We start from the raw sequence: 25457 nt of genomic DNA on the forward strand, positions 1-25457 counted from the left end.
CTTTATCTATAAATAAAGTATAACTATAGAAACTGTGTTCATCTTAACCGAAAGCTTCATCGTGTTTGCTGGCCTCACGCATCGCGCACCTGTCAGTCAGTCAGTCAGCCAGCCAGTCAGTCAGCAAGTAACCCCAAAGGGTTAAACAGATAGCGGACAGCACTATACGGTTACAGAAATGTTTGCGCTCTTATAATCCACTTACCTTTTAATACGTTTTGGTGTGGTTATAATCCACTATTAAAAACAACAACAATGACTGAATGTTTTGAATGGGAAATGTAGCCGTGGAGGGATGCATATTGGTCCCCGCCATGGAACAATGAATGTAGCAGAAACCAAGCTCTTTAAAAGTTCTCTGTAGTTGTCTTGACAACACAAACTGCTGCTCTGGGATGAGCCGCGTGCAAAAGATGCCCCTCTTAATGCAAATGCGCATTCAATCGGCCCCTTATGCAGCCAAACTAAAAATATATAAAATAATACTTTTAACCGTTTAACTGATAGCATTAATCGGTCACAAACACACCCTTTCGATTAATAGATTATTTTGAGCATCCCTAACACCAACATACAAAAATATGAAAACAATGTCTTTTCAATCTGAGCTTAACCCTAGGTCTTTGTCATTCTAAACAATTTTAACCCTGGGCAATGTGTTAAATGTAAATCAACATAACCCAGGAGTCAGTTTACTCAGGGTTTAGAATGAACTTGTCAAAGCCTGAAAAGTTCTTGTAATGCTTAAAACTGCTTAGTGGAATGTCACATGCAATAGTATTTTGTTTGATGCATTTCTTGTATGATTGTTATTAAATTTTATTCTTGTTTGTTTGACAAAGTAAAATGTACCTTAGACCAGTCGATGTGTGTCCTCCATCAACTTTGTCAGGCTCTGGCGTTGACTGGTCACTCTTTATAGACCTGGGCTTTGGATCTGGTGGGTTTGATCTCTGACTGCTGAATTGGCATTACAGGACAAAGATAACAGATCAGACACCATATTTATTGTTTATTTACATCTACGTAAAAATCACATAAAGAATATCTTTCTATGTTTCTAAGAAAGTTTGATAAGGATCTTTACTGGCTCTGTTTCTTTTCTTTCTTTTTTACATTTTTATTAGAGATTTAGCTAAGAGAAAAAAATTGTACAAAGTTTAATTTTTACACTTACAATAGACTCTATGCACAAACTCTGCTGACGTATTTCCGGTATAAAATAAGCCTGTTTCTTTGCTTTCGCAAAACGTGTTCAACAAATGTTCAACAAATGTGTTCAAATGTGTTCAACAAATGTTCAACAAATGTACCTTAGAGCAGTCGATGTGTGTCCTCCATCAACTTTGTCAAGCTCTGGCGTTGACTGGTCACTCTTTATAGACCTGGGCATTGGTTTTGGTGGGTTTGATCTCTGACTGCTGAATTGGCATTACAGGACAAAGATAACAGATCAGACACCATATTTATTGTTTATTGAATATACATTTATATAATCTAATTTCAAATGAACAATAATCTACATAAAACTGAAAAGTTATATTCTTTGGTTTTTGATTATATCTATATATATAGGCTCTAGAGTTGACTGGTCACTCTTTATAGACACAGAGCTGGACTCTGGTGGGTTTGATCTCTGACTGCTGAATTGGCATTACAGGACAAAGATAACAGATCAGACACCATATTTATTGTTTATTTACATCTACGTAAAAATCACATAAAGAATATCTTTCTATGTTTCTAAGCAGGTCTGATAAGGATCTTTACTGGCGATGTTTCTTTTCTTTCTTTCTTTTTTTTTACATTTTTATTAGAGATTTAACTAAGGGAAAAGAATGTACAAAGTTAAATTTTTACACTTACAATACAATTATTTATCATCCACATAATATCAAGGTATTACAATCCTTTAGGAGTCTTTTTATACTTTACAGTTTTCTTTATTAGAACTGAAATTAAATTTAAACGCAAACAAACTAAATATGTTATTTTACACAGTTGTTCTAAGTCCACTCATACAATTGATGCATCACACATTATAAAGCATATATAACTGAGAAACACTATAATAGATTAAGATCTGCTGTGGTGTTTCTCAACTATAGATGTAATTGTTTAGTTTATGATATAACTGACTTATTAATACGTTTAAAAGCATTGTTCTGGTTGGGATTACTAGTGTGAAAGGGGTCAGATGTTAAAGAAGTGTCAGGACAAAGAGGCTTGATCAATGTGTATGCTAAAATCCACACCAACATACAGAAATATGAAAACAATGTCTTTTCAATCTGAGCTTAACCCTAGGCCTTTGTCATTCTAAATAATTTCAACCCTGGGCAATGTGTTACATGTAAATCAACATAACCCAGGAGTCAGTTTACTCAGGGTTTAGAATGAACTTGTCAAAGCCTGAAAAGTTCTTGTAATGCTTAAAACTGCTTAGTGGAATGTCACATGCAATAGTATTTTGTTTGATGCATTTCTTGTATGATTGTTATTTAAATTTTTTTTTTGTTTGTTTGACAAAGTAAAAATGTACCTTATACCAGTCGATGTGTGTCCTCCATCAACTTTTTCAGGCTCTAGCGTTGACTGGTCACTCTTCATAGACACAGAGCTGGACTCTGGTGGGTTTGATCTCTGACTGCTGAATTGGCATTACAGGACAAAGATAACAGATCAGACACCATATTTATTGTTTATTTACATCTACGTAAAAATCATATAAAGAATATCTTTCTATGTTTCTAAGCAGGTCTGATAAGGATCTTAACTGGCTCTGTTTCTTTTCTTTCTTTCTTTTTTTACATTTTTATTAGAGATTTAACTAAGGGAAAAGAATGTACAAAGTTAAATTTTTACACTTACAATACAATTATTTATCATCCACATAATATCAAGGTATTACAATCCTTTAGGAGTCTTTTTATACTTTACAGTTTTCTTTATTAGAACTGAAATTAAATTCAAACGCAAACAAACTAAATATATTATTTTACACAGTTGTTCTAAGTCCACTCATACAATTGATGCATCACACATTATAAAGCAATCACTTACAAATGTTTAGGTAAATGACTTTGATAAGAAGTTAACATTGATGCTCATATTAATTGCTTGGTAGAAAAAATTACCAAGATTTCTTAATGTGACAAAAGAAAAAATAATAATCTTGTTTTGACCAGAACAATTTAGATATAGGTTAATCTCAATGAAACTTTCCTGGAAAAAATAAAGGATAGATTTGTTTTGTAAATTTATCTTCAAGACAACAATGTTGTACCTCAGATCAGCTGGTGTGCGTATCTCCTTAATTTTGACTGGGTTTTGTATCGATCGGTCACTTCTTATGGACTTTGCTGTGTTTGATTTCTGATTGTTGAATTTGCTTTACAGGACAGACATAACAGAACAGACACAATCATTTAAATAGTAAATCTACATGAATCTTGAACAGAGAATATAATTTTATTTATACTTTAAACAAAAATTCGAACCTCTGATTATCTGGTGTGCGTTTTTCAAACATTTTGATAAGTTTCTTTGCCGACAAGTCTTCTGGCGTAATCTCAGGGTTGGACTCTGATGTGTTTGATTTCTGACTCTGAAAATGACTTTAATATAACATAGACAACAATTCATTTAGGTACATTTTGCATAAATATTCATAAATGTTAAAGTGGTGCCACTGCACAAGCACTGTCACCCATCTGTACAGATATTTCTGATATACATCTGGTTTTTGGAGCTGTGTTCAAAGATCCTGTTTTATACCCTCATATAGTACCCTCTATAGTCCCAACATCACAGCATCTGAATTCCCTAACCCTGGTAAACACTGATATAATGTGTGAAATGCAATTTATTTCTAAAACATTAAAACAATTAAGAGCGCCAAGTACCTGCGTCTGGATGAAAAGTCTCCATCATTGCTTGCTTCTTTGTCTACCATGATTTATTCAATCTTTATGGAGCTGCACATTAGGCACACTGAAATACAAGAAACTTTTTACTGTTTAATTTAGTTAACGTGTCTCGATTTACATAAAAACAGAAGACTCAATTAACGAATAAAACAAATACACAAATAAAATTATTTTGCATTCAGTCTAAACATTTTTTTAAACCAAAATCTATTTATATACAGTGGGGGTAAGTAAGTATTGAACATGTCATGTTTTTTCCCTGTGAACAAAATTTCTAAAGGAGCTGTTGATTTTGGTAAAAACCCAAACAATACAACAATACATAAGAATAAAAATAAACATAAATAATTATTCAAACAAATAGATTGCAAACAAAGAGAGTCAAATAATAATGATATGGTTTTGTTTTAAATAAACACTAATAGGGCTCAGTAAGGTTTAGTAAAGTTGGTTAGAAAGGAGCTAAACTCCTTTTTCCATTTTAACACCTTGTAATGGCCAAGACATTTAAATGTGACAGGGTGTCTTGACTGTCCCAAAGTTTTAAAGGCCAACTAATGAAAATACACCCCTTTTTAACCACTCTACTGGATTTAATGAATCCTTACTGGTGTTGGAGAAATGCTGATATTCTTTATTCAGCTCAAACACTGCTTACAGCCCTCTGTACTGGACAGGCTCAGCTTCACATTATTTTATACATTTCCTTATTATTTTATTATAAATTTAGTTATCAAGCAAGCAGGATACACAAGCAATTGTAAGTAGTCTATGTAGTGTGCATCCTCACAGAAATAGAAAATATAATAAGATTATTAAAAGTCTAAAGTTTTCAAGTTAAAGTTTTAAACATAAAGCTTTTGAAGGTTAGTTCAGTGAATGAGGAAATGTCCTGAAAGCAGCTCACCTGACTGACACTCGCCTTAATCAAGAAGTTAGTTTACTACGATATCCAACATGTTCAGTTTTTCTCAAATCAAGAGTTTCTATGACGAATATATTTACTAATATAATGCTATTATAAGTGTTTTATGCTTTTTTTCAGAGTTAATGCACCAAATGTTCTGGTGCAAATGACGCACAACTAAAATGCAAAACCCGTTTACTTCTTGTGCTAAAAGTCATCAATCCTGTTTGAAAAATGCAGTCTGCCCTGTTCAGTTCATAAACAGCGTGTTTATGAGAGAGAGAGAGAGAGAGAGAGAGAGAGAGAGAGAGAGAGAGAGAGAGAGAGAGAGAGAGAGAGAGTAGACTGTATGGACATTTTGATTCAGAATCATTTGTAATCAAGATGTCAAGATGACATTTAAGTTTAAGTGTTTTTAATTATTGTGAATACATTATAGGATAAACAAGTTTTAAATAACTACAATTCAATAAATAAATATATATATATATATATATATATATATATATATATATATATATATATATTTTTTTTTTTTTTTTCTAATAACCTTTGCAACTAGTTTTGCATTTTATTATCATCTATAATCCATGTTGTATTTGCACAGATACACACTTTGGTTGTTGCCCGCTTGATCTCTCTTCTCTTCAGAATATCAGGTTACACTATATTGGTATATTTGTATTTAAAAAAGACAAAAATGAGAGTAGTGGTTATTAGTGTGGCAAAGCCGGTGTACTCAATTCCTTCAATATTATTTAGGCATGAATATTAATAATAATACAATTTAAATATTATTATTTTTTTATTTAATTTTAACTTTCACACTTTTTATTTTTTATTTTACATTTGTGTAAAATACTTTGGGAGTTTGGTGCATTCTTTTTCTATGTCAATCTAAAATGTCTGGTACAAACGTGTTATTTTTTCATAAGCAGTGTCTCTATTATTTATTTTTTTTTACCCCAAGAGAAGGAAAATACAAGGTAACTCTAAAATAATTCTACATGACCATTTCACAACATAAATATTTTATCTAGATTTTTTATTTATTTCCTTACAAAAAATGCCAAAGACATCATAAATAACTAGTATTATTAAACCGTAATAACTGTTATTATGTTGACACATTATGTCGTTGTACACTAACAGTTTTGACAATAAACACAATACACACGCACACACAGAGCTACTTATATTATATGGAGTCTTCCCATAGATGTAATGATGTTTCTACTGTAAAGACTGTATATTTTCTACCCCTAAATCCAACACCTACAGGAAACAATCTGCACTTTCACATTTCCAAAATCTTTCATTCTATCTGATTTATCAGCTGCTTTCCTCATGAGGACCAAAAATATCCTCAAGGTCAAAATGTACTTTTATGCTATATTTGAGAGGACATTTGGTCCCCACAACCTACTGCAAGGTGTGCGCACACACACACATGCACACACATGAACACACACACAAACAAGGAAACAAACAGTGCTTAATGACAAGTTTAACCTGCACAACTGAGATTTAAGCCTGGCTAGTGGATAGTTAGAAAACATTTTTATTTTTTACCTAAATAAATAGATTAGAGTTTAATGAGATTTACACGCATGTGTGAAAGAGCACTAAAATAAACCTCTGTATATTCAGTATAGCTTCAGTTGAAAATAATGAATTCAGTAGAAACATCCAGATCACGCAGACTTTATTTTAAAGAAAATTTTTTTTGTCTACTCTACTTAATTAATAAGACATCATTTTATTCGTTACACTATCCTAGTAAAATGTTGGATTAAAGCCAGCATCATTAAAAAACAGCTCTGATAACTTATGATATTTCTAAATCTTTGCTAATTATTACACAAATCTAAAAAGATTTTTAAGGTCAGCTTATGTAAAACCTAGACCTCTAGTACACCATGTAAAAATTAGATATGATAATAATATTAACTTGATGTTTAAATCAGGAAGTTTCTTGACTTCAGCTCACCTGACTGACGCTCTTTCACCTTGATCAAGATGTTACTGTATTTTACCACAGGATCCTGATATGTTTATGTTTCCACAACACAAAGTCCTGCAGATAGATTCAACTAAAATAGTATTATTAACACTTTTTTAAAAGAACAGCAAGTCCCGTAAAACCCTGTAACTCTACAAGGTAAATCACAAATGCTTTCACTTCAGGGAGAAAACCTGCTGATCCTGTCTGAAGTGAAAAATCCAGTTTGATTATGAGGAAGAGAGAAACGAGTATCTCACCTGTTTATGAATAATCATACAATTTTTAATCTCATGAAAACTAATTTTGTGAGATTTTTGGATTCTGACTTAAAACATCAAGAAAAACGTTAATAACAACATGACATTATAAATACTGAAACCTTTACATTTCATAAGAGTTGCTAGTTTTTCCATGAGTAGTACTGAAAGCTAATCATCATTACAATGATTTGGTAACTTGAGTTTAAGATGATGGTAGGAAACACCCTAACAGTTTATTCTGTACTTTCTAAGTACAGAATATATTTATTTCTCTGTTTTAATTTAATTTCTGTCTGGTACAAACATATGCATAATTCCAGTAATACAATGTTGACTTTTTTCTCTTTTTATCTTAAAAGAAGAATGTTACAGTATAACCGACAGCTTTACATCTAAACAAATACATTCAATAACAAAATATGTTATCAATCAAAGATAATTAGGCAACACTTTAGTTTACTGCAGGCTTATTACCTGCCAATCATTAGGATAATAACTGTTTATTAGCACTTAAAGTATCATATTTTACTTTTCTAATACCCAATACCTAAACCCATCCACTACCTTACTATTAATAAGCAGCTATTTATTGGACTGAGTTAGTAGTCTTAGGTAAAGGTTTGTTAGGAGCATGAATTGTACTTAAAAATAAAGTGTGACAATTATAATTATTTACTTACAGAAAACTGCATTTCAAACCAATTAAAAATAAACTCATTCTTTAAGACAACAAAACACACAAAAAAACTCACTAATTATTACTAACATAAATTAGTAAAAAAATAAAAAACTTCAGCTCAAGATAATTATGATTATTAGTATTATTATATTTTTATTCATAAAATATGTATATTTATGTGAAAAAAAAAAAAAAAAGTTTTTCTCTGCACTTATACAATAGGTATAAAAATAACACACAAATAATCAAAGCTACCAGCACATCTCATGGTAATTCAACCTCAACCTATAAAATTAAGGCTCTTGCTTAATTTGCTGACACTCTGTGATTTATACTTTTCTACTGTATGTACATTTTCTGTCTTTTCTGCAAAACCAAAACTACCCCTATGGTTAAAAAAAACAACAACAAAATTATATACAGTACATATTTTTAACAGAAAATGTTTTCCATTTTGCTGTTCCTGTTTGTCTCTTGATGGATAAAGATGGCAGCTGGATTACTCTTATTACAGCATTCAGGTCTGATAACAAAACTGCTAATTATATCCATTCTTTATTTTAAATTTGACACAGCAGGTTTTAGGTTTATAAATACTCTGTCTTGCTCTCAGAAGGACATTTGTATAAAGTTTTATTGGAGGCTTTTTGTTATTGGAAATATGTGCAGGTGAAAAACAAATATACCGTTTTAAGTAGAATATGAAATGAACATGACACCTGGTAAAACCTGAAACTTAATTAGGTAATTTGTTCCTTAGTAAATTGTATATGGCTAATGTAACACCTCACATATTTTTAGAACAGAGCATTGTATTTAATATGAAAATCTATTGTGAATTATATTTGTGCAAAATGTTATAAGTGTGAATGTTAATCTGGTTCTGGACAAGACCTGTTGACCTCAGACACCTGGATGAGCAGAAGATAAGCTGATGTCCACAGAACACAGCAGATATATGTGTGTATACAAGTGTGTTACTAAAAGTTATTAAATTTTATAATTATAGTGAAAGTTGCTCAAACCCTTTGTGGTAAACACAGAGACAGGGCAGACGAGCAATGGTGTCTCCCTCAAGCATATCATCCAGACATATGGAGCACTCGCCAGAGTCCCTCGACAAAACATCATCTAGAGAAAGAGGAAAACAGCACAGCATCACTATCAGCATTAAAGCTCAGAGCAGCAGTAAGTAGGACAGATGAAGACATATGAGGGCGCTCTTCTACAACTCAACTAATGAGAAGTGGAAAATAACATTGAAGTACAGAAACAGGTTTGCCAGAACACTTTTAAAAACACGTCTGCTTGTTTAACTATTAAATAGTTTCAGTATGCAGTCAGTAAAGAGAGGCATGAGCGCTCTCTTGTGGCTGTTTATGAAACATTAAATAGTGATCTATATATTACCGATTGTCATTTAAATTGTGTTTGTCATACTTTAGGCCTTAAGTGTTGCATCAGTTGTTTGTAATTAACATATATTGAAATTCCTGATACCACGTGTCAGAGAATGTGATGCTGTTTCAAGAGTGCAAATCTTATCCATAAATGTTGGAATCTCTGATTGATTTGTAATTTTTGTGCCTTTACTTACCAACAGGCCCGGATTGGCTAATCGGGAGGACCGGGAGAATTCCCGGGGGCCGGTCCGTTTTTTGACAGCGAGGGCCGGTGTCCCTAGCTGCAAAATCTGTTGCTCTCAGCAGTCACACATTTTAAATGTATTTATTTACTTGACCACAGCCTTTCTATTCATTATTCTACCGCAACTGTTCTCTGTTCATCTATTTTCATGATTATAAAACTCAGTTTTGTCTCCTCTCTGAACACAGCTATTGTGGTCCAGCGGTTAGCACGTTAGATGAAGACGCCGCGGACCCGGGATCGATCATCGTTTGAGTAACTTATTGTTTTCATTTTTATTGTTAAGACATATAACTTAATACTGTTAGGGTTGTTGAACATTTGAAGTTCTAAAGCAGCTGTTTTCTCAAAAAAAGACGTAATAGTGTCATTCGAAACTGATTTGGAAATGACCTTATTTTAATATAGTCAGTGGTGAACTGAGGTGGGCCGGTCTGAGGCTTGAAACTCCAGGGCTGAAAAGGAGTCCCACTCCGGCCCTGCTTACCAAGTATTATTGCTGTCTATTTAGAACAGCCAGACACCTTGAAACTACTTTTTATTTAACTATTCACTTAATCAATTACTTTGAGTGTTTCTTTTGTCTCAAGTGTTCCACGCATCTACCCAACAATAATATTTATTTGAGCAAGAAAAGCATTCATTTAGGAAGGGTTTGAATTACCTGTCCGGCACGCCCGGGTCACAGCTGAAATTCAGTTCAATTCAATTCACCTTTATTTGTATAGCGCTTTTACGTTACGTTGTAGATTGTGTCAAAGCAGCTTCACGTAGATTATAGTATATTGAAACAGTGTAGTTCAGATTTCAGAGTTTAAATTCAGTTTAGCTCAGTTCAGATTGGTTTAATAGACTACTGAGAGTCTAAACAATATGGTAACGTTAATTCCCAGGACGTTCTGTAACGTTGGGTTCCAATCCCAGGCTTTAATTTCAAGATTATTTTTGGAAATTATGGAAAGCGTACGGAAATAGAACGTTAGTTTTAAGTTATTTAAATATTTTTATAACATTTTAATAATGTTTGACGTTATTTTTGGCGATTATAACGGTATTTGACTGACCAAAAACTATCCCAACGTTCTTCGTTCACTTAGCTGTAACGTTACGTCAGTATCTGCTACTTAATAGTTTAACAAGGACATACCACCATAGACTGTAAAACATACCTTTCAAGTTGGTCCGATGTTTCACATCATGTTTGGCCTGTCAGAGCCCTCAGAAATCACTAATATCATATCTGTAAGTCAATATTCAATAAAAATTGGGAGAAACTATATTTCGTTGTCAGTTTATAACAAAATGACCGTTAATTTTTGAATTTTGCGAGTGCACGACTCTCCGTGGAAGTAAGAGCGCGCGTGCTGGGGAAGCGCGTGCCGGTTATTTATTATTTACAACAATAAAATTCTTAAGGTTTAGTATTAATCAAATGGGTATTGAATTTAAATTAAAATGACAAAGATTACATACGGACATTTCATTTTGAAACAGTGGTTACCCTGGTAAATCTGTAAGGGGTTTTCAATCGCATAGATGGCAATATGATCACATTTAGGTGAGGGAGCACATTAAAATTTAAAAACATTTATTTAGTTCCTTATTAGAAATTACACTGTGAAAAATAAATGCAATAAATGTAGCCTATGATATAATAACTGGAAAAATAATGACTTTTTTTGTAATTATCTCAGCTTTGACAGATGTTTTATTTATTCACTGATTTGTTCATTTTATTTAATGAATTTAAGATGTGTATTTAAATATTTATTTAAATGCATTTAATCAGTGTCGTTAATTTTAGAATATTTTATTATCATTTAACTATTTGTTTTTATTTTATAATTTTTTTAATTGATTACGAGCTAAAATGGTCTATACAGTTCAAATTAAATATATTTTACTGTCTACTAAAATAATACAAATCAGTTAGTTTTATGATTTTAATCAGATTATTCAAAAGTGTGTAAAAGTTATACCACTTGAAGGTGAGCAGATCTTTTTTTTTTGACTGAACAGTCTTTGTGATCGTCCCACTTAAGGTCCTAAGTCAATGACACTATTGTCATCCTCAAACACCAGGAGTTTAACAGGGAGCCCTGCAGACATAAAGATGTTCATGTACATTGATATATGTGCACGTGGCCTAACCCAAACCTAATTGTGAATTTTATAATAATTGAAACATAAATAAAATGCCTAGACCGAATGTCTGACGATGCATTCAAAAATGTATATTGAATCGTCAAATTTGTGTGAAACAGCCATTACTTCTCTATCATTATTGTTTTTACTGCATATGGCGGGATTAGAATAAGCAAAATAATAGTTTAAAATGTAAAATTATTTCAATAATACAAAAAGATGCATTGAATGACATAGATGCCGTTTGCACTTCAACGTTACTTTCTTTAGAAATTATAGTCTGCCCGGACCGAAATTCCACTCCACAAAAAGTGTGTTGATGCTCATTTCCCAATAATGCTAAAATTATTATAGAGAAAAGAAGTCAACAGTTGCTTTTATCTATGCCTTGTGAGATGATCACATCTTGAGCTGATGGTGACCAATTTTAGAAAGCAAATGTGTGTGGGACATTGAGAACCAACTCTGAAAAAAAGGGTGTTAAGACTTCCCTGAATGTTTGAGCTGAGGATGCTCAGGGTTCATTCTGACTCTGCTAAACCTGAGACTGCTATACTGAATAAACATCTTCTTTAAGATCAACAACCTTATTTTACAATTTATACAATTTACACAATTTACATATATAAAGAATTCAAACTTGTCAAAGAATGATGAAGTGGAGAAAATGTTTGTTTATTGTCTTATGTACACAATTTGTAATTAGTTTGTCTATACACAGCAGCACTTCATTTGTATGTACATTTATCATTCGTTTTATATACATAACAGATAATAGCCCATATATCTACTCAAAAGGCACGTCTCTTTTATATGTAATTTCACAAATCTAATTTATAGAAGTCAAGTCATCTTACATTCAGCGGTTACTGATTATGAAACAACTACGTTACTGTACAAGACGTAATAATCCATTGACCACCATATTTACCAGCTTAATATGTAAATATGGCAGCTGGGTTACTGTTAAACAGCCTTCAGGTCTGATAACAGGAATGTGCAAAGTGTATTTGTGCTTTCATTTAGATTCAGCACAGCAGGTTTCAACTCCATGAGTCGCAGATTTTCAGCTGGTCTTCTTGACTGGAATTATCAATACCTGAAACATACAAATACAGATTTAGGATTAAAACTGCATATTTAAAAGGTAATATAGTCTATATGAAACCACAGTATGTGTGTGTGAAGCGTTTACCATCTGACCCGTGTGGATGTCAATCAGTGGGATGTTCTGGACACGACCTGTTGACCTCAAACCACTGATCAATACACCTGGAGGAGGAGAAGAGGAGCTCAGTTCACAGACCACAGCGGATATATAGGAGTGTATTCATTATAGTGAAAGTCTCTCAAACCCTTTGTGGTAAACACAGAGACAGGGCAGTCGAGCGATGGTGTCTCCCTCAAGCATATCATCCAGACATATGGAGCACTCGCCAGAGTCCCGGGACAAAACATCATCTAGAGGAGGAAGAACAGCACAGCATCACTATCAGCAGTACACAGATGTAGACACATGAGGGCGCTCTTATACAACTCTACTAATCACTGCAGGACAGAAATGAGCAACTAATCATGCATGAATTACATTAAATGGTTGTTGTTGCTTTAATACTGATAGAACTTACAATAGGAAAGATAAAAATATGGGCTTCTGGTTTTCATAAAGCCAGAAGGGTTACTGAATTATAAATGGAAACACATGGATGCTCCATCCACAAAACTGTGGGAAAAGAGATCAAGTCAAGTCGAGCTTTATGTGTGGACATACAGAGGAACGAAATGAGTCTCGCAGGACAACAGTGCTACATAAATCATAAATCCAAACACAACACTGGACATAAGAGCTATTAAAAAACCTATGCATAACGTACATATAGACCATTTCAATGTGGTCGTGTCACTGCGCCATGAACATTCCCTACATGTTATCATACTATTTCATAACTGTAACAAGAGGAAATTCAATCATATCTTCATCTTAAAATAGCTATCATACAATTATTGATCAATATGTAGACCTTTTTGGATTATCAGAAGCTATGGAAATTAAAAATGTAAAACAGGAGCTACATTAGGACCATTGTTATTGTTTACATCCCTCAAATGGTCTCTATACTATAAGATATGTCACTATATACATAAGACAAGCCATGCACATACTTTCACATGCGACTGAGCAATGTTGTGCAGGATAGTGTGCAATAGACTTATTTAAGGTTTAATATAATGCAAAAGAGCTATTAAATGTTTAATAAAGTGCAAAAAAATTTATTTTAAGGTTTAATATTGCACAAGAGTTAATGAAGGCTGAAGCAAGCAGTGCAACATGATAGTGGTACATTTATAGTAAACATTCATGCACTCATTTTCTTGTCGGCTTAGTCCCTTTATTAATCCGGGGTCACCACAGCGGAATGAACCGCCAACTTATCCAGCACGTTTTTACACAGCCGATGCCCTTCCAGCCACAACCCATCTCTGGGAAACATCCACACACTCTCAATCACACTCATACACTACGGACAATTTAGCCTACCCAATTCACCTGTACCGCATGTTTTTTGACTGTGGGGGAAACCGGAGCACTGGGAGGAAACCCACGCAAAAGCAGGGAGAACATGCAAACTCCACACAGAAACGCCAACTGACCCAGCCGAGGCTCGAAACAGCGACCTTCTTGCTGTGAGGCGACAGCACTCCTTACTGCGCCACCTTATAGTAAACATCGCTTTCATTATGGAGTTCTTGTCAGATAGAGTTTAGATTAATTGCCTGGTGCATATAACAGTCTACAGGTGGTTTGTCAAGCCCACTCACCTGTGTGAAGCACAATTTGAAATGCAAAATGTTTCCAAGAGACAAGGACTGATTAAGAAAGCGTCTATAGGGCAAATGTGCAACCTGGTGCAAGAGTCAGAGAGGTGAGAGGGTGCCTTTTCTACAGGTGGTTTGTTAAGCCCACTCGCCTGTACGAGTCATGCTCAGATATTGAACTGTACTGGACTGGAGAGACTAACTAATATCATCAATAGCAAGCAGAAGGATTTTGACCATCTTTGGGAACCAAATATGAATATTATGCAAAGCGCGTGTTTAAATTCATTTTTCAATTCATAATTATTTTTTATTACCCATTTATTTATCTTTTATTTAATTTTCTGTTATGCAATTAGAAATTAAACATATAGGCTACATTGTTATTGTACGCCTAGTTAATGAGGAAATGGTTCAATAAAATGATATAGTCATTTGAGATCTCAGGATTGCAGTTCAGGATTTGTTCTTACCGTTATAATGTAGTCTGGGTTTGGAGAAGCACATGAGCAAATGAACGTCTATTTCATCAGAACAGACAAACTTTGAGCAGACGGGACAGTCAAATCCAACTGAAACAAACACAGACACAAATCATGATTAATGCACTGTAAAAAAATGATAAGACCAGCAAGTCAAGAAAACCATAACTTAATGACTGCCTTTATTTATTGCCACATCAGCAACGTGCGACTTCCATGGCGAAAGAAATATAAATAAAACACATTACATAACAATTGCAGAATTTAAGAAGAGATTATACAATATTTAATTCAACTTATAAATTGAAGGAAGCCATGTATTTATTGATGGTGCACATTATGTGCATGATTTATTTCTACTACACTATGTAGGTCAGCAGAAAGATAACAAGCTTCTTCATTTCCTCAAAGTCATCATCAATTATAAGATTACATGATTATAAAGGCCATTCTGGAAATGCTGTAAGCTGCTGTTTACCGTAATGTGCATTAGCAGGTCATCTGAACACAATATGAATAATATCTGGTATATCAAATCCTCTGCACGTGGTTGTGCTGCACATGACTGAGCGACTGTAAAGCAGGATTTTTCATTTCAAATAAACTTTATTACGAGGTTGTAAAGTTCTGCATGACTACACTAAAGAAAACTCTGCAGACTTTCAAAGATCTGTTTAAATCAAAGGAAATCAATCATGAAATATCAAATTCTCATTTAATCCTACCCATATATGCACTAGGATGCTTTGCATGAAATACTGAAATAACCTCAGTTAAACTGTAAACAATTAGTCAAACGTTGAGGAAAAAAAGGGTCATTATTTGCTCCCACTGTATATTAAGTGGCCTTAAATACAATAAATTTACAATTAAATGAATGATTAAGTGATTGTGATATTTTCTAATTGATCTGCTTGTTATTACATCTGTAATTAATTTTTGCACATTTATAAATATGCTACTGACCCATCCCTTACCTTAAACCAACCTCAAACCTACCCAAGCCCCCAGAACCACCCCTAACCTTACCCATATCCAACTTCAGGAGCACAAGAAGTGTTGTAGAACACTATATGAACACAATACGTACATTGCACATTTAATTACACAAACACACTAATGCACTACAGACAATTTACTTCATCCAATTCACCAACAGAGCATGTCTTTGGACTGTGGGGGAAACCGGAGCACCCGGAGGAAACCCACGCCAACACGGGGAGAACATGCAAACTCCATACAGAAACGCCAACTGGCCCAACTGGAACTTGAACCAGCGACTTTCTTGCTTTGAGGCCACAGTGCTAGCCACTGAGCCATCGAGCTGCTTGCTTCAGTTATTCTGAAAGGAAATTCCCCAAACTGAAAGTGCAACTAATAATTTGAGACATAATTCATAAGCGGAAAATGCTGATATAAATCCATCCACAAACTGAAGTAAATCACTATAACAGTATTATTCTGTGTATGAACACACAACGAGAGGAAGAAAAAAAAAGATAAATCTAGAAGTAAATAAATAAATAAATAGATGAATATAGAAGTAAATGAATTAGTAAGTAAATAAATATATACAAATAGAAGTACATAAATTAGTAAATAAATAAAAATAGAAGTAAATAAATATAAATGTGGAAAAAAAAAAAAAAAAAATATATATATATATATATATATATATATATATATATATATATATATATATATATATATATATATATATATATATATATATATATATAAATAAAAATAGAGTAGTAATAATGAAATATAAAGTATTATATTATATAAATATAAATTATGCAACAAAATACAATCCAAAAATTAAGCTGAAAGCATATTAATAATAAATGTATTTCTGGTGTTTACTATTTCTGTGAAAGTACTACAATCAGAGATCTACATAATAAAAGCACTAAAATTCAGGACTTTTCTACTGATATTTAGTAGTCCGTTTTGTTTTCTGCTGTTTGCAAACACTCATGTCAAAGAGAATCAATGCATTTATCAACTACCATGACCGGTCAATCGCCAGCTAGATAAAGTAGGACAGATGTTATTACTGGAACACACTTCCTAGTTCTGGGTTACACAACACACACAACAAAACACAACACAATTCATAAATGTCATTCTATCCTAGTGTCGTCATGATACTAAAGTTTCCAACTTCGATGAAATGTCTTGAAAAATATTGATATTTTATACCATTTTTGATAAAATGGGCAATAAAAAAAATAACTTAAACCATATAATGCTTATACCAAATATGCATCTACACCAGAAATACATTTATTATTACGTTTTCAGCTTGATTTTTGGATTGTATTTTACTGCTTAATTATAGTTGTGCTTTTTTTTTTTTTACATTGGTGTGTTTTCATACAAAGAATAATTTAATAAAAGGGGGAGAAATAACAAAACCATATGTCAACAATATATCTCAAAAAGTTATTTATTTACAAATATAAATAAATAAATGAGTGCAATCTCATCTTATTTTCTGATTACCTCCATTTTTAAATCGTAATATCCTTATTATTATTATTAATTCTTCATCTTCCAGCTGGTGATAAGAGTGTGCGAGAGCAAAGCCTGTATTTATACTAATCAAAACCAAGACTGCATCATTTTAAATATTTTAGTATCTATTTTTGACAACATCATTCTGTATAGACAAAAAAAATCACTATGTATTGATGGACAGGGGCATCCTCTAACACATGAAAGCATCTCATGACTGATCACAGACACACACTAAACACAAGGTCAGTCTTTAAGTCGTGTCTGTGTGTGTTTATGTGTTTGTATCTCAGGAACCCAGGTCTATAGGGAATGTTTGTCTGACAGCTGCTGTGTGGGGTTAAAGGTCAGAGTGAAACACGTGCTGGAGTTATGATGCCGAAGGTTGCTTCAGGATCACTGCTGTCCAAACACAAACACTGTCTGTACAGTAAAATAAAATATACATCATGCTGCCTACATTTACTTAGTTGAATCAAATTAACTTGTCTATTCATTTCAACTTAGATCAGTCAAACAGGCTAAAAATAAATCAATTAAACTTTGCATAACTAAAATTTAGTTGACCTTATTAACTCACTAAAATAAGTTAAAGTAACAATAACATTTGTTGTTGTGACTGTCATAATTTTAGTGTGTCTGTGATGGTAGACCTGATATTTGGACTTTAAAGTGTTTGAAAAAACTCATTTACTAATACTTAAACTATTTATTTAAAATGAGCTGTAAACTAAAATTCTTACATTTTTTAAGGGGGACAAATGAATTGTTTTATGTTCAATCCAATTAAAATAAAAACTAAAGAGTTAACTTAATTCCTGCATGTTGTGCCAACACACAGATTGTGTGGAACCCAGTTTTTTTTTTAAGTCTAGTCAATTTTGTATTGTAAAAAAAATTTAAAAAAAGATAATTGTTATAACGTTGGCCTCACAGTTGCGCAGTGGTTAGCACGATCACCTAACAGTAAAAACGTTGCCGGGTTAGTTTGCATTTCTGTGTGTGGAGTTTGCATGTTCTCCCCTTGTTAGTGTGGGTTTCCTCCGGTTTCCCCTACAGTCCAACACATGCGCTATAGAGGAATTGAATAAACTAAATTGACCATATAGCATAAGTGTGTGCGAATGAGTGTGTATGGTTGTTTCCCAGCACTGGGTTGCGGTAACCTTTAATCAGGGTACTCCCGGGATCCTCCAAACGATATTCAAGGCTTTTAAGACCTTTTCAATAGCATTTCAAATGAAATTCAATGCCAACTTTGTACCTATTCCGAGAGAAGTATGAGGGGGAAAATGACAAATCTGTCTAAATTTTGATCCCTAGAAAATAATGATGTACACGTGGGCTACTTGAATTAAATAAAACATTTTAATTTCAATTATCAGTTATATTTAATACATGCGCAACAGCATGGTCGTCCACCCAGTAGCGAATTAAGGTCCAACATGACTACAAACCCGTTGGCCTTATTGACCGGGTCAGTCAGTTCTTTAGTTATAAGGGTATACATCATCGCTAGCTAAAAAGATTTCTGGCACCATCAGCAGTAGGCGTCACGATCATTTCCTGGCACAGGCTTGACCCAAACTTAATATGGATTCCTTGGAATAATCAGACAATTTCCCATTTTAGACAACAAACTAGGCTATAGTGACTATCTTGTTCTGTCCCTCACTTGCCTAGTAATAATAGTGACGGATGCGCACGCTTCTTTCTGCAATGACGTGGAAGGCGAGGAGCACTTAACATTACGCTGCATTAATTTTTAATAGTAACAGTTATTTTGTTAAAACATGAACTTAAAAGGAAATGCAAAAATAAATGAATAAAATAAGAACTTTTTAAAATCTAAGATTTTGTATACAAAATTCAAGGCTATTAAGGCCTTAATTTAATGTTATCAAATTGAAGACTTTGTGAAAGCTTTTAAAGACTCAGCGGGTACTCTGATTAAGCATCAAATATTACTATTGAAGTGAAACTGTGACTCTGAAACGGCTGGCAGCAATGGTTGATCATGTAAACAATGACTGGTTATTAATAGGCATGAGGTGACTTTCCTCAATTCAAAATTTAGAGACAAGTCTAAAACTCAAACAATGATCTTCTTTAGGTTTTTAAGTTAGTTATTAACAACAAATACATTTAATTTCTGGCATCATTAAGCACAAAATGTATGTTTAAGCACAAGCTAAATGAAAAACAGCAATGCCTGCTGCTTAAGCTCACAAGAAAAAAGGTTAGCTTGATTACTGATAATCTGAGGGAATATATTGACAATAATAACACAAGTCAAACTCAGGCAAGCTTAATTATGGTCAATATTTAATAATATAAATATGGTGGCTTTTGTAGGCAGGCCAGCTCACTCCAAATGTATTTCCTAAAATACACACAATATGGGACTCAAGAATTGCACAATTTTATAACCATTAATCACAGAGGGTCAAATATTAGGTTGATTCAATCACACAGATGCAGTTCAGCTTCTGCACAGTTTGTTTAGGTTCAGTCACGTCACTATTGTCCAAATTTTCTCTCACTTGTTCAGTTTTAAAACTCTGTCCAGTCTCTGAAATGCTGCACTATTGACTAAAAGCAACAGATACTGAAACTAGAAATGCATTGCATCTGGAGCAAACACATGACACACAAACACACATCTTGCACTTTGACCTTCAAACTCCAATTTAACGCAATCATGTGGAGAACATCCCTGCGGTCTCTCAGAGAAACACACATTCATCAGTTGATTTACATAAGCACAAAACAAACTGTGGCACTGCCTATTCAGCAATATCTCATTAGTTGGCAAATGAACAAGGTTTGAATTTGAAAACACTTTCAAATATTTTCATTAGATTGTTTCCCCATTGTTTTACATTTTGAGCAGGCAACTGGAAAAGAAGCTGCATTTCCTATTAGAATTATTAAACAAAATATATTGGTATAGAAATACCAGCATGACATCAGTATATGCAACACAAAACAAAAATTGCTCTGTTACGCTTCATGTGTTGGATTCCATTAATTTTAAAAAACTTCTTTATTTATATTTTGTCAACAGAAGTTGTGTTTTAATAACATTACATCATGAAGTTTAATCAATGTTGGGCAAAATAGGTCAAGTATTTTTCCCTAATGCATGTGCTCTCAATTCCAATAACTGCATTATTTTACCAATATATTTAGCTATATTTTGTGGGCAGATGGCAATAATGAATTGAGGATAACTTACAACCAGTTATGCAATTCTTCAAATAAATATACAATATAATTTTTTAAAAACCTGTGTGTGCTGTTGGGGATGTTTTTATCCACTCTGTGCTGATTTTGAGTCTTAATTTGGACAAACCTTTCTCTGTGTTTCTGCAAATGGAACGATTTTTGGTTGGAAAAAAATCTAACTTTGGGAAAACACGTTGAAATTTTCCAAAAACTCAATACACTGTGCAAATTGACTACCCTTTGATTATGTTGGTGGCTGTTTCTGCCCCATTGACTTTCCATTATAATCACATTATTTGATTGCAAAGCTATGAACACCATATAATCATGTGTTCTTGATTGTTGTTGGGTTTTCCCTGTTGGGAAAAGGGACAATTTGACATTTTTACTGTTGATCATCAGTTGCAGTGCAAAAAAAAGCTATATGAAGTATAGTGTCAGGGTTTCTGCAGGTTTCATCAAGTCAAATTTAAGACCCTTTTAAGACAATGTTTTTCTAATGGCCTGGCATTATCATGAGAAATCATGTATTTGTTTTTAGTTTTTTCTGATTATTGAATTTAATTTGGGGAATATGCTGTAAAAATGTCTTACAGCTGTTATGAATTGTATCTCTTTGCAATAAAACAAAATAATAAATAATAAACTTTTATTGGTTGTATTGAGATGTATTGTTGGTTATTGGATGAATGCCAGCCCAATTGAGTAGCTTTACTTGGATAAAAGCAAAATTAAGACCTGTTCAAAATTATAAGACCTATAACACAATATTTCAGTGAATTTAAGACCAAGTTTTCGAAATTAAAGACATTAATACTTTAAGTCCCAGCAGACACCCTGAGTGTATGTGCGAGTAAGAGAAATTTGCATACTCATCTTGACTGAGAAAATCTCAGCTTGCAGAACAGAAAACACAGTAAGTATATTTCTGCACACACACTATAATCTGCAGTTTTACTCCACAGAACTCCATAAAAAAGCCAGACACTTGTTTGCCAAGGCCTATCTAAAGGGGTTAATGCTGGCAACTGATGATCAACAATATAAATGACACATTTGACCTCTTCCCAACAGGAAAAAACACCAACAACCAGGAATGCATGATTATAAGCTGTCATGGCTTTGAAATAAAAAAAGTGATTATAAATGGAAGCCAATGGGGCAAAAACAGCCCCCAACATAACTAAAGTGCAGTCAATTTGAACAATACACAAGAGTTAAGAGAGACTGTAACTCAAATGTTGTTCAATACAATATTAGGTCAAATAATTAAAAGCAATGCTGCATATGAAGGACACGCGTTTGTTTCTGATCTGTCTTTGAATGCCAATTCCTATCAATCTGACCTATTATTAAATGATTTAATAGCAAGAGCATCTTGAATAATCAACCTTTCACCAAACAAAATTAATGTTTGATGTTTTATTGCCACTCAAAGTTCACAGAAACACAACGCTGCATTGTGACCTTGAAGAACGCAGGCAGTGTACATGAATGGAAAGGCATTTGTTCATTGTCAAAATATCAGCTGAATCAGTGTTCACCCACATAAACACACCAGCAATGTTCAAGTTCTCTTACTTTTGGATCGGGAACTCTCTGTTTATGGTTACTATAATAAATCCACAACAAAACAGCAGCCAGATCTGCTCTAGATCACAAACACACACGATAATCATAATTATAAAACCAGTTAAAGCTAGAACACAGTCAGCCATGTGCGGTTTTACAAGACCACATATAGGAACAGTCTCTATACTAACTATTATCAAGCTATAAATTTGACCTTATTATGATAAACTCCATTAATATTCATATAATATCAATATAAACTAAATACATAATACAATGTACACATACTTAGGATTATAAAATTGTAATAAGCAACTGAATAATACACATAAATATAATGCTGACGTTATTGACCATATCATAAGCATATGAATCTCTTTAATACATTTCATATTATGAACTATATGGAGGGCTAAGCTGATTTATTGGCTAATAAGTCACATTATATAATAATACATACATAATTGAACATGTTCTGGCTCTTTATAGGCATGTTGTTCATCATTTTACAATAGTAGGAGTTAAAACATAACTCATGATGTAAAAATTAACTGTAAAGCATGTTACACCCCATTCACACGGGTCTTCAGCGTCAACGCTTGACTGAAGGCGTGTCTGAAGCGATCGTCATAAAAGCATCAGCCAATGAAATTCAGTCAGCATTAGGCCACAGTCTAGCTGGTGTATTTGCATACAGCAATCTGATTGGCTGACACTTCAGTCGGCGCTTGAAAAGTTGAGCTAGTCCCAACTTCTGCAGTTCGGCAACGCCTGACGTCACCCATTAAAAGTGAATGGGAAGCGTTGACGCTGACGCCCCGCGTGAATGGAAAGTTTTATAATGTTTAAGAACTCAGAATCAAATATTGCAACTATTAAAATGGAGATAATGATGTAGTTAGTCAAAGTAGTAAATAAATAACTAATTAATAAATAACTAATGCATTTTTTAAATAAACATTAACCCAAGTTTTGTAACAAATGCATCCGTTTCTGTCTGCTTATATTAGTAAAAGCATTAACTAATGGTAATCTTACTGCAAAGTGTAGATTTACATTTATGACATTTTTTGTAACTACAGTTGTTAAAGGAACACTTGTTTTTGCAGAGGATACTCATTTTCATAATAATACAGCCTATTATAGCACAACAATATTGCAAGAAGATATTGATGATGTTGGTTTTATATTCAGACTATCACCTTAATACAATTTAATAAATGTATTATTTGCTAGTTCTGAATAGTGAAATCATATTGGCAGCTAATGACTATTAACGTATAACATTATTAGTAGACAATTTAATAGCGCTGATGTTGTTTTTATCTGACAACAATAGTCAAATAATACTTTTCTGACCGCCCAGTAGGTGAGGGGTGAGCTGTGCAGGCAAGGAGCCGATCAGGAGTGTCCTCTGGCTGTCGGTCTCGTCTCTCCGGCCGCCTGTGGAGATGAAGGCGCTCTGGATGAATGAAGCCGGACTGTGTGATGAAATTGGGATTGAGTTGGGTTTATGTTCACACATTCACACATTCTCCTTATTAATATAATATCAGAAAAGTATTATTTGCAAATTTTAAATAGTGAAATCATATTAGTGATCAACGACTATCAAAAGTACAACACTGTTCACAGTCCATTAAATAGTGGGAATATTGTTTTGAAGTCATACTTGCATGTGATTTTTACACAGAATATTCAAAGTTATTGAGAAAAAGTTCAAATTACAAATAAAAAAAAATATTAGTTGTAAACATGACTAAAATATCAAATATGAGTGGAATACAGGTAAATAAATAAATAAACGAAAGACAACAAAATTAAATAAAAAAACAATAATATAAAATATATTAAAAAAGGGAAAAATAAAATACAATAAAGCAAATTTTAAAAATTACAATAAAAAGTAAAATACAATAATGCTAAATAAATAAATTAATAAAATCCAAATAAAATAAATAAAAAAGCTAAATAAAACATTGTAAATAAAACAAAGCGAAATTAAATAACAATACATTAAAATAAAGTAAATTAACAAAAAATAAAATAAGCATTAATACAATAAAAGCAAAATATTTTATTACATACAAATTAAATTAAGCAAAATAAAATTTACATTAAAATAAAATTACAACAATAGGGAAAATGAAAATAACATTACAATAAAATAAAAAAATACAATAAAGCAAAATAAAACTACAACAAAATAAAAGCAAAATCCAATAAAAAAGCTTGATAAAAATAATAGTAAATGACTATCAAAAAATACAACAACAAAGTACAAAAAGCAAAATACAATAAAGCAAACAGTAAAATAAATAAAAGTACAAATAAAATATAGCAAAATAATATTAATAACAACCAAATAACTAAAAAAAAAAACAATATAATAAAATAAAGCAAAATGCAATAAAGCAAAATATAAGATAAATGAAACAAAATAAATAATAAAAAATTACTTAAGTACAATATTGTTCATAGTCTAATAAATAAGGTTAGTGCTATTGTTGTTCATCCTCGCATGCAATTTTAGACTGAATATTCAAAGGACCATGGTAAACAATATAGGCAGCATGCCACAAGTTGTCACTGAACAAATGTGCGATTATAAAACCAACTTTACCTCAACTGTGATGAATACTGGACCCGTTCACCGATCTGACCCGTCGAACCGCCCGAATAATAGCGCAACACCGCGGCTCGCCCATTCCCGCGGGACACATCCGATCCGGAGAAAGACCTGACCCGAACACCTGCCGAAGGGCTGCTCTGTTTCGGACCCATTCTCTGCAAAAACAGCCCTAGAAGTGGACTAAAAGCGTCTAAATATCGCTTACCTAAAACCGATAAATAAAGAAAACAACTTCTCGCACCTCCTGCACCTGAAGTGCGAGTGACAGCGACAGAGCGCTCCTGACAACAAACTGAAACAGACGCCAAATGTCAGGTGGTTTAATAATGATTCTTCTTCGTGTGTTGTTTTTGTCTGTTGACGAACTTGTGAAGCCTTAGCGCCACCTGCTGGATCTTTTCACAGTCTATGAGGTACTCAAGTCAGAAATTCACCATTCAGTAGCCTGTTTTCTAGTTTTTACCCAAAGTTATATTTGAATTATTAAATATTGGGTGATAAAAAACTCCTTTTAATTATATTTTTAAAAGCATATGTCATGTTATTACTATATTTCTGCTCACTTTATACATTATATAATCTGCTAAGGTCTCCATGTTTGCAAAAAAGCATAAAAATATTATTAGTAATAATA

The 25457-nt window shown here is 33.1% G+C and overlaps 2 protein-coding genes across 23 annotated transcripts in view; both read right to left on the reverse strand.

The window, feature by feature from the left end:
- The window catches only part of si:ch211-149a19.3, a 52985-nt gene extending 42215 nt beyond the window's left edge, over positions 1-10770 (reverse strand). For 6 of the 20 annotated variants that reach the window (XM_073931319.1, XM_073931313.1, XM_073931309.1 and 3 more), the window contains exons 1-7: positions 6827-7012; positions 3906-3993; positions 3501-3617; positions 3287-3391; positions 2543-2650; positions 1314-1421; positions 853-960 (exon numbers count right to left, since the gene is read on the reverse strand). In XM_073931319.1, the coding sequence (XP_073787420.1) occupies positions 853-960; positions 1314-1421; positions 2543-2650; positions 3287-3391; positions 3501-3617; positions 3906-3955 (596 nt within the window). In that variant the 5' untranslated portion in view covers positions 3956-3993; positions 6827-7012. Of the gene's footprint in view, positions 1-852; positions 961-1313; positions 1422-2542; positions 2651-3286; positions 3392-3500; positions 3618-3905; positions 4009-4836; positions 5064-6826; positions 7013-8805; positions 8912-10596 lie in introns of those variants that run through there. The other 14 variants (XM_073931321.1, XM_073931317.1, XM_073931320.1 and 11 more) reach the window with 9 other exon arrangements.
- Positions 10771-12225: 1455 nt separating this feature from the next.
- Positions 12226-25148, reverse strand: znrf2a (zinc and ring finger 2a). Of its 3 annotated transcripts, none has more exons than XM_017352172.3 (6): positions 24815-25117; positions 23551-23672; positions 14863-14961; positions 12928-13033; positions 12776-12844; positions 12226-12671 (listed from the first exon to the last, which is right to left on the reverse strand). In XM_017352172.3, exons 1-5 carry the CDS (start codon positions 24973-24975, stop codon positions 12787-12789), a joined length of 546 nt encoding a protein of 181 aa, XP_017207661.1. In that variant the 5' UTR covers positions 24976-25117; the 3' UTR covers positions 12226-12671; positions 12776-12786.
- Positions 25149-25457: the final 309 nt, after the last annotated feature.

This window comes from Danio rerio, chromosome 19 (assembly GCF_049306965.1).
Source record: "Danio rerio strain Tuebingen ecotype United States chromosome 19, GRCz12tu, whole genome shotgun sequence".
NCBI classification, from domain to species: domain Eukaryota; kingdom Metazoa; phylum Chordata; class Actinopteri; order Cypriniformes; family Danionidae; genus Danio; species Danio rerio.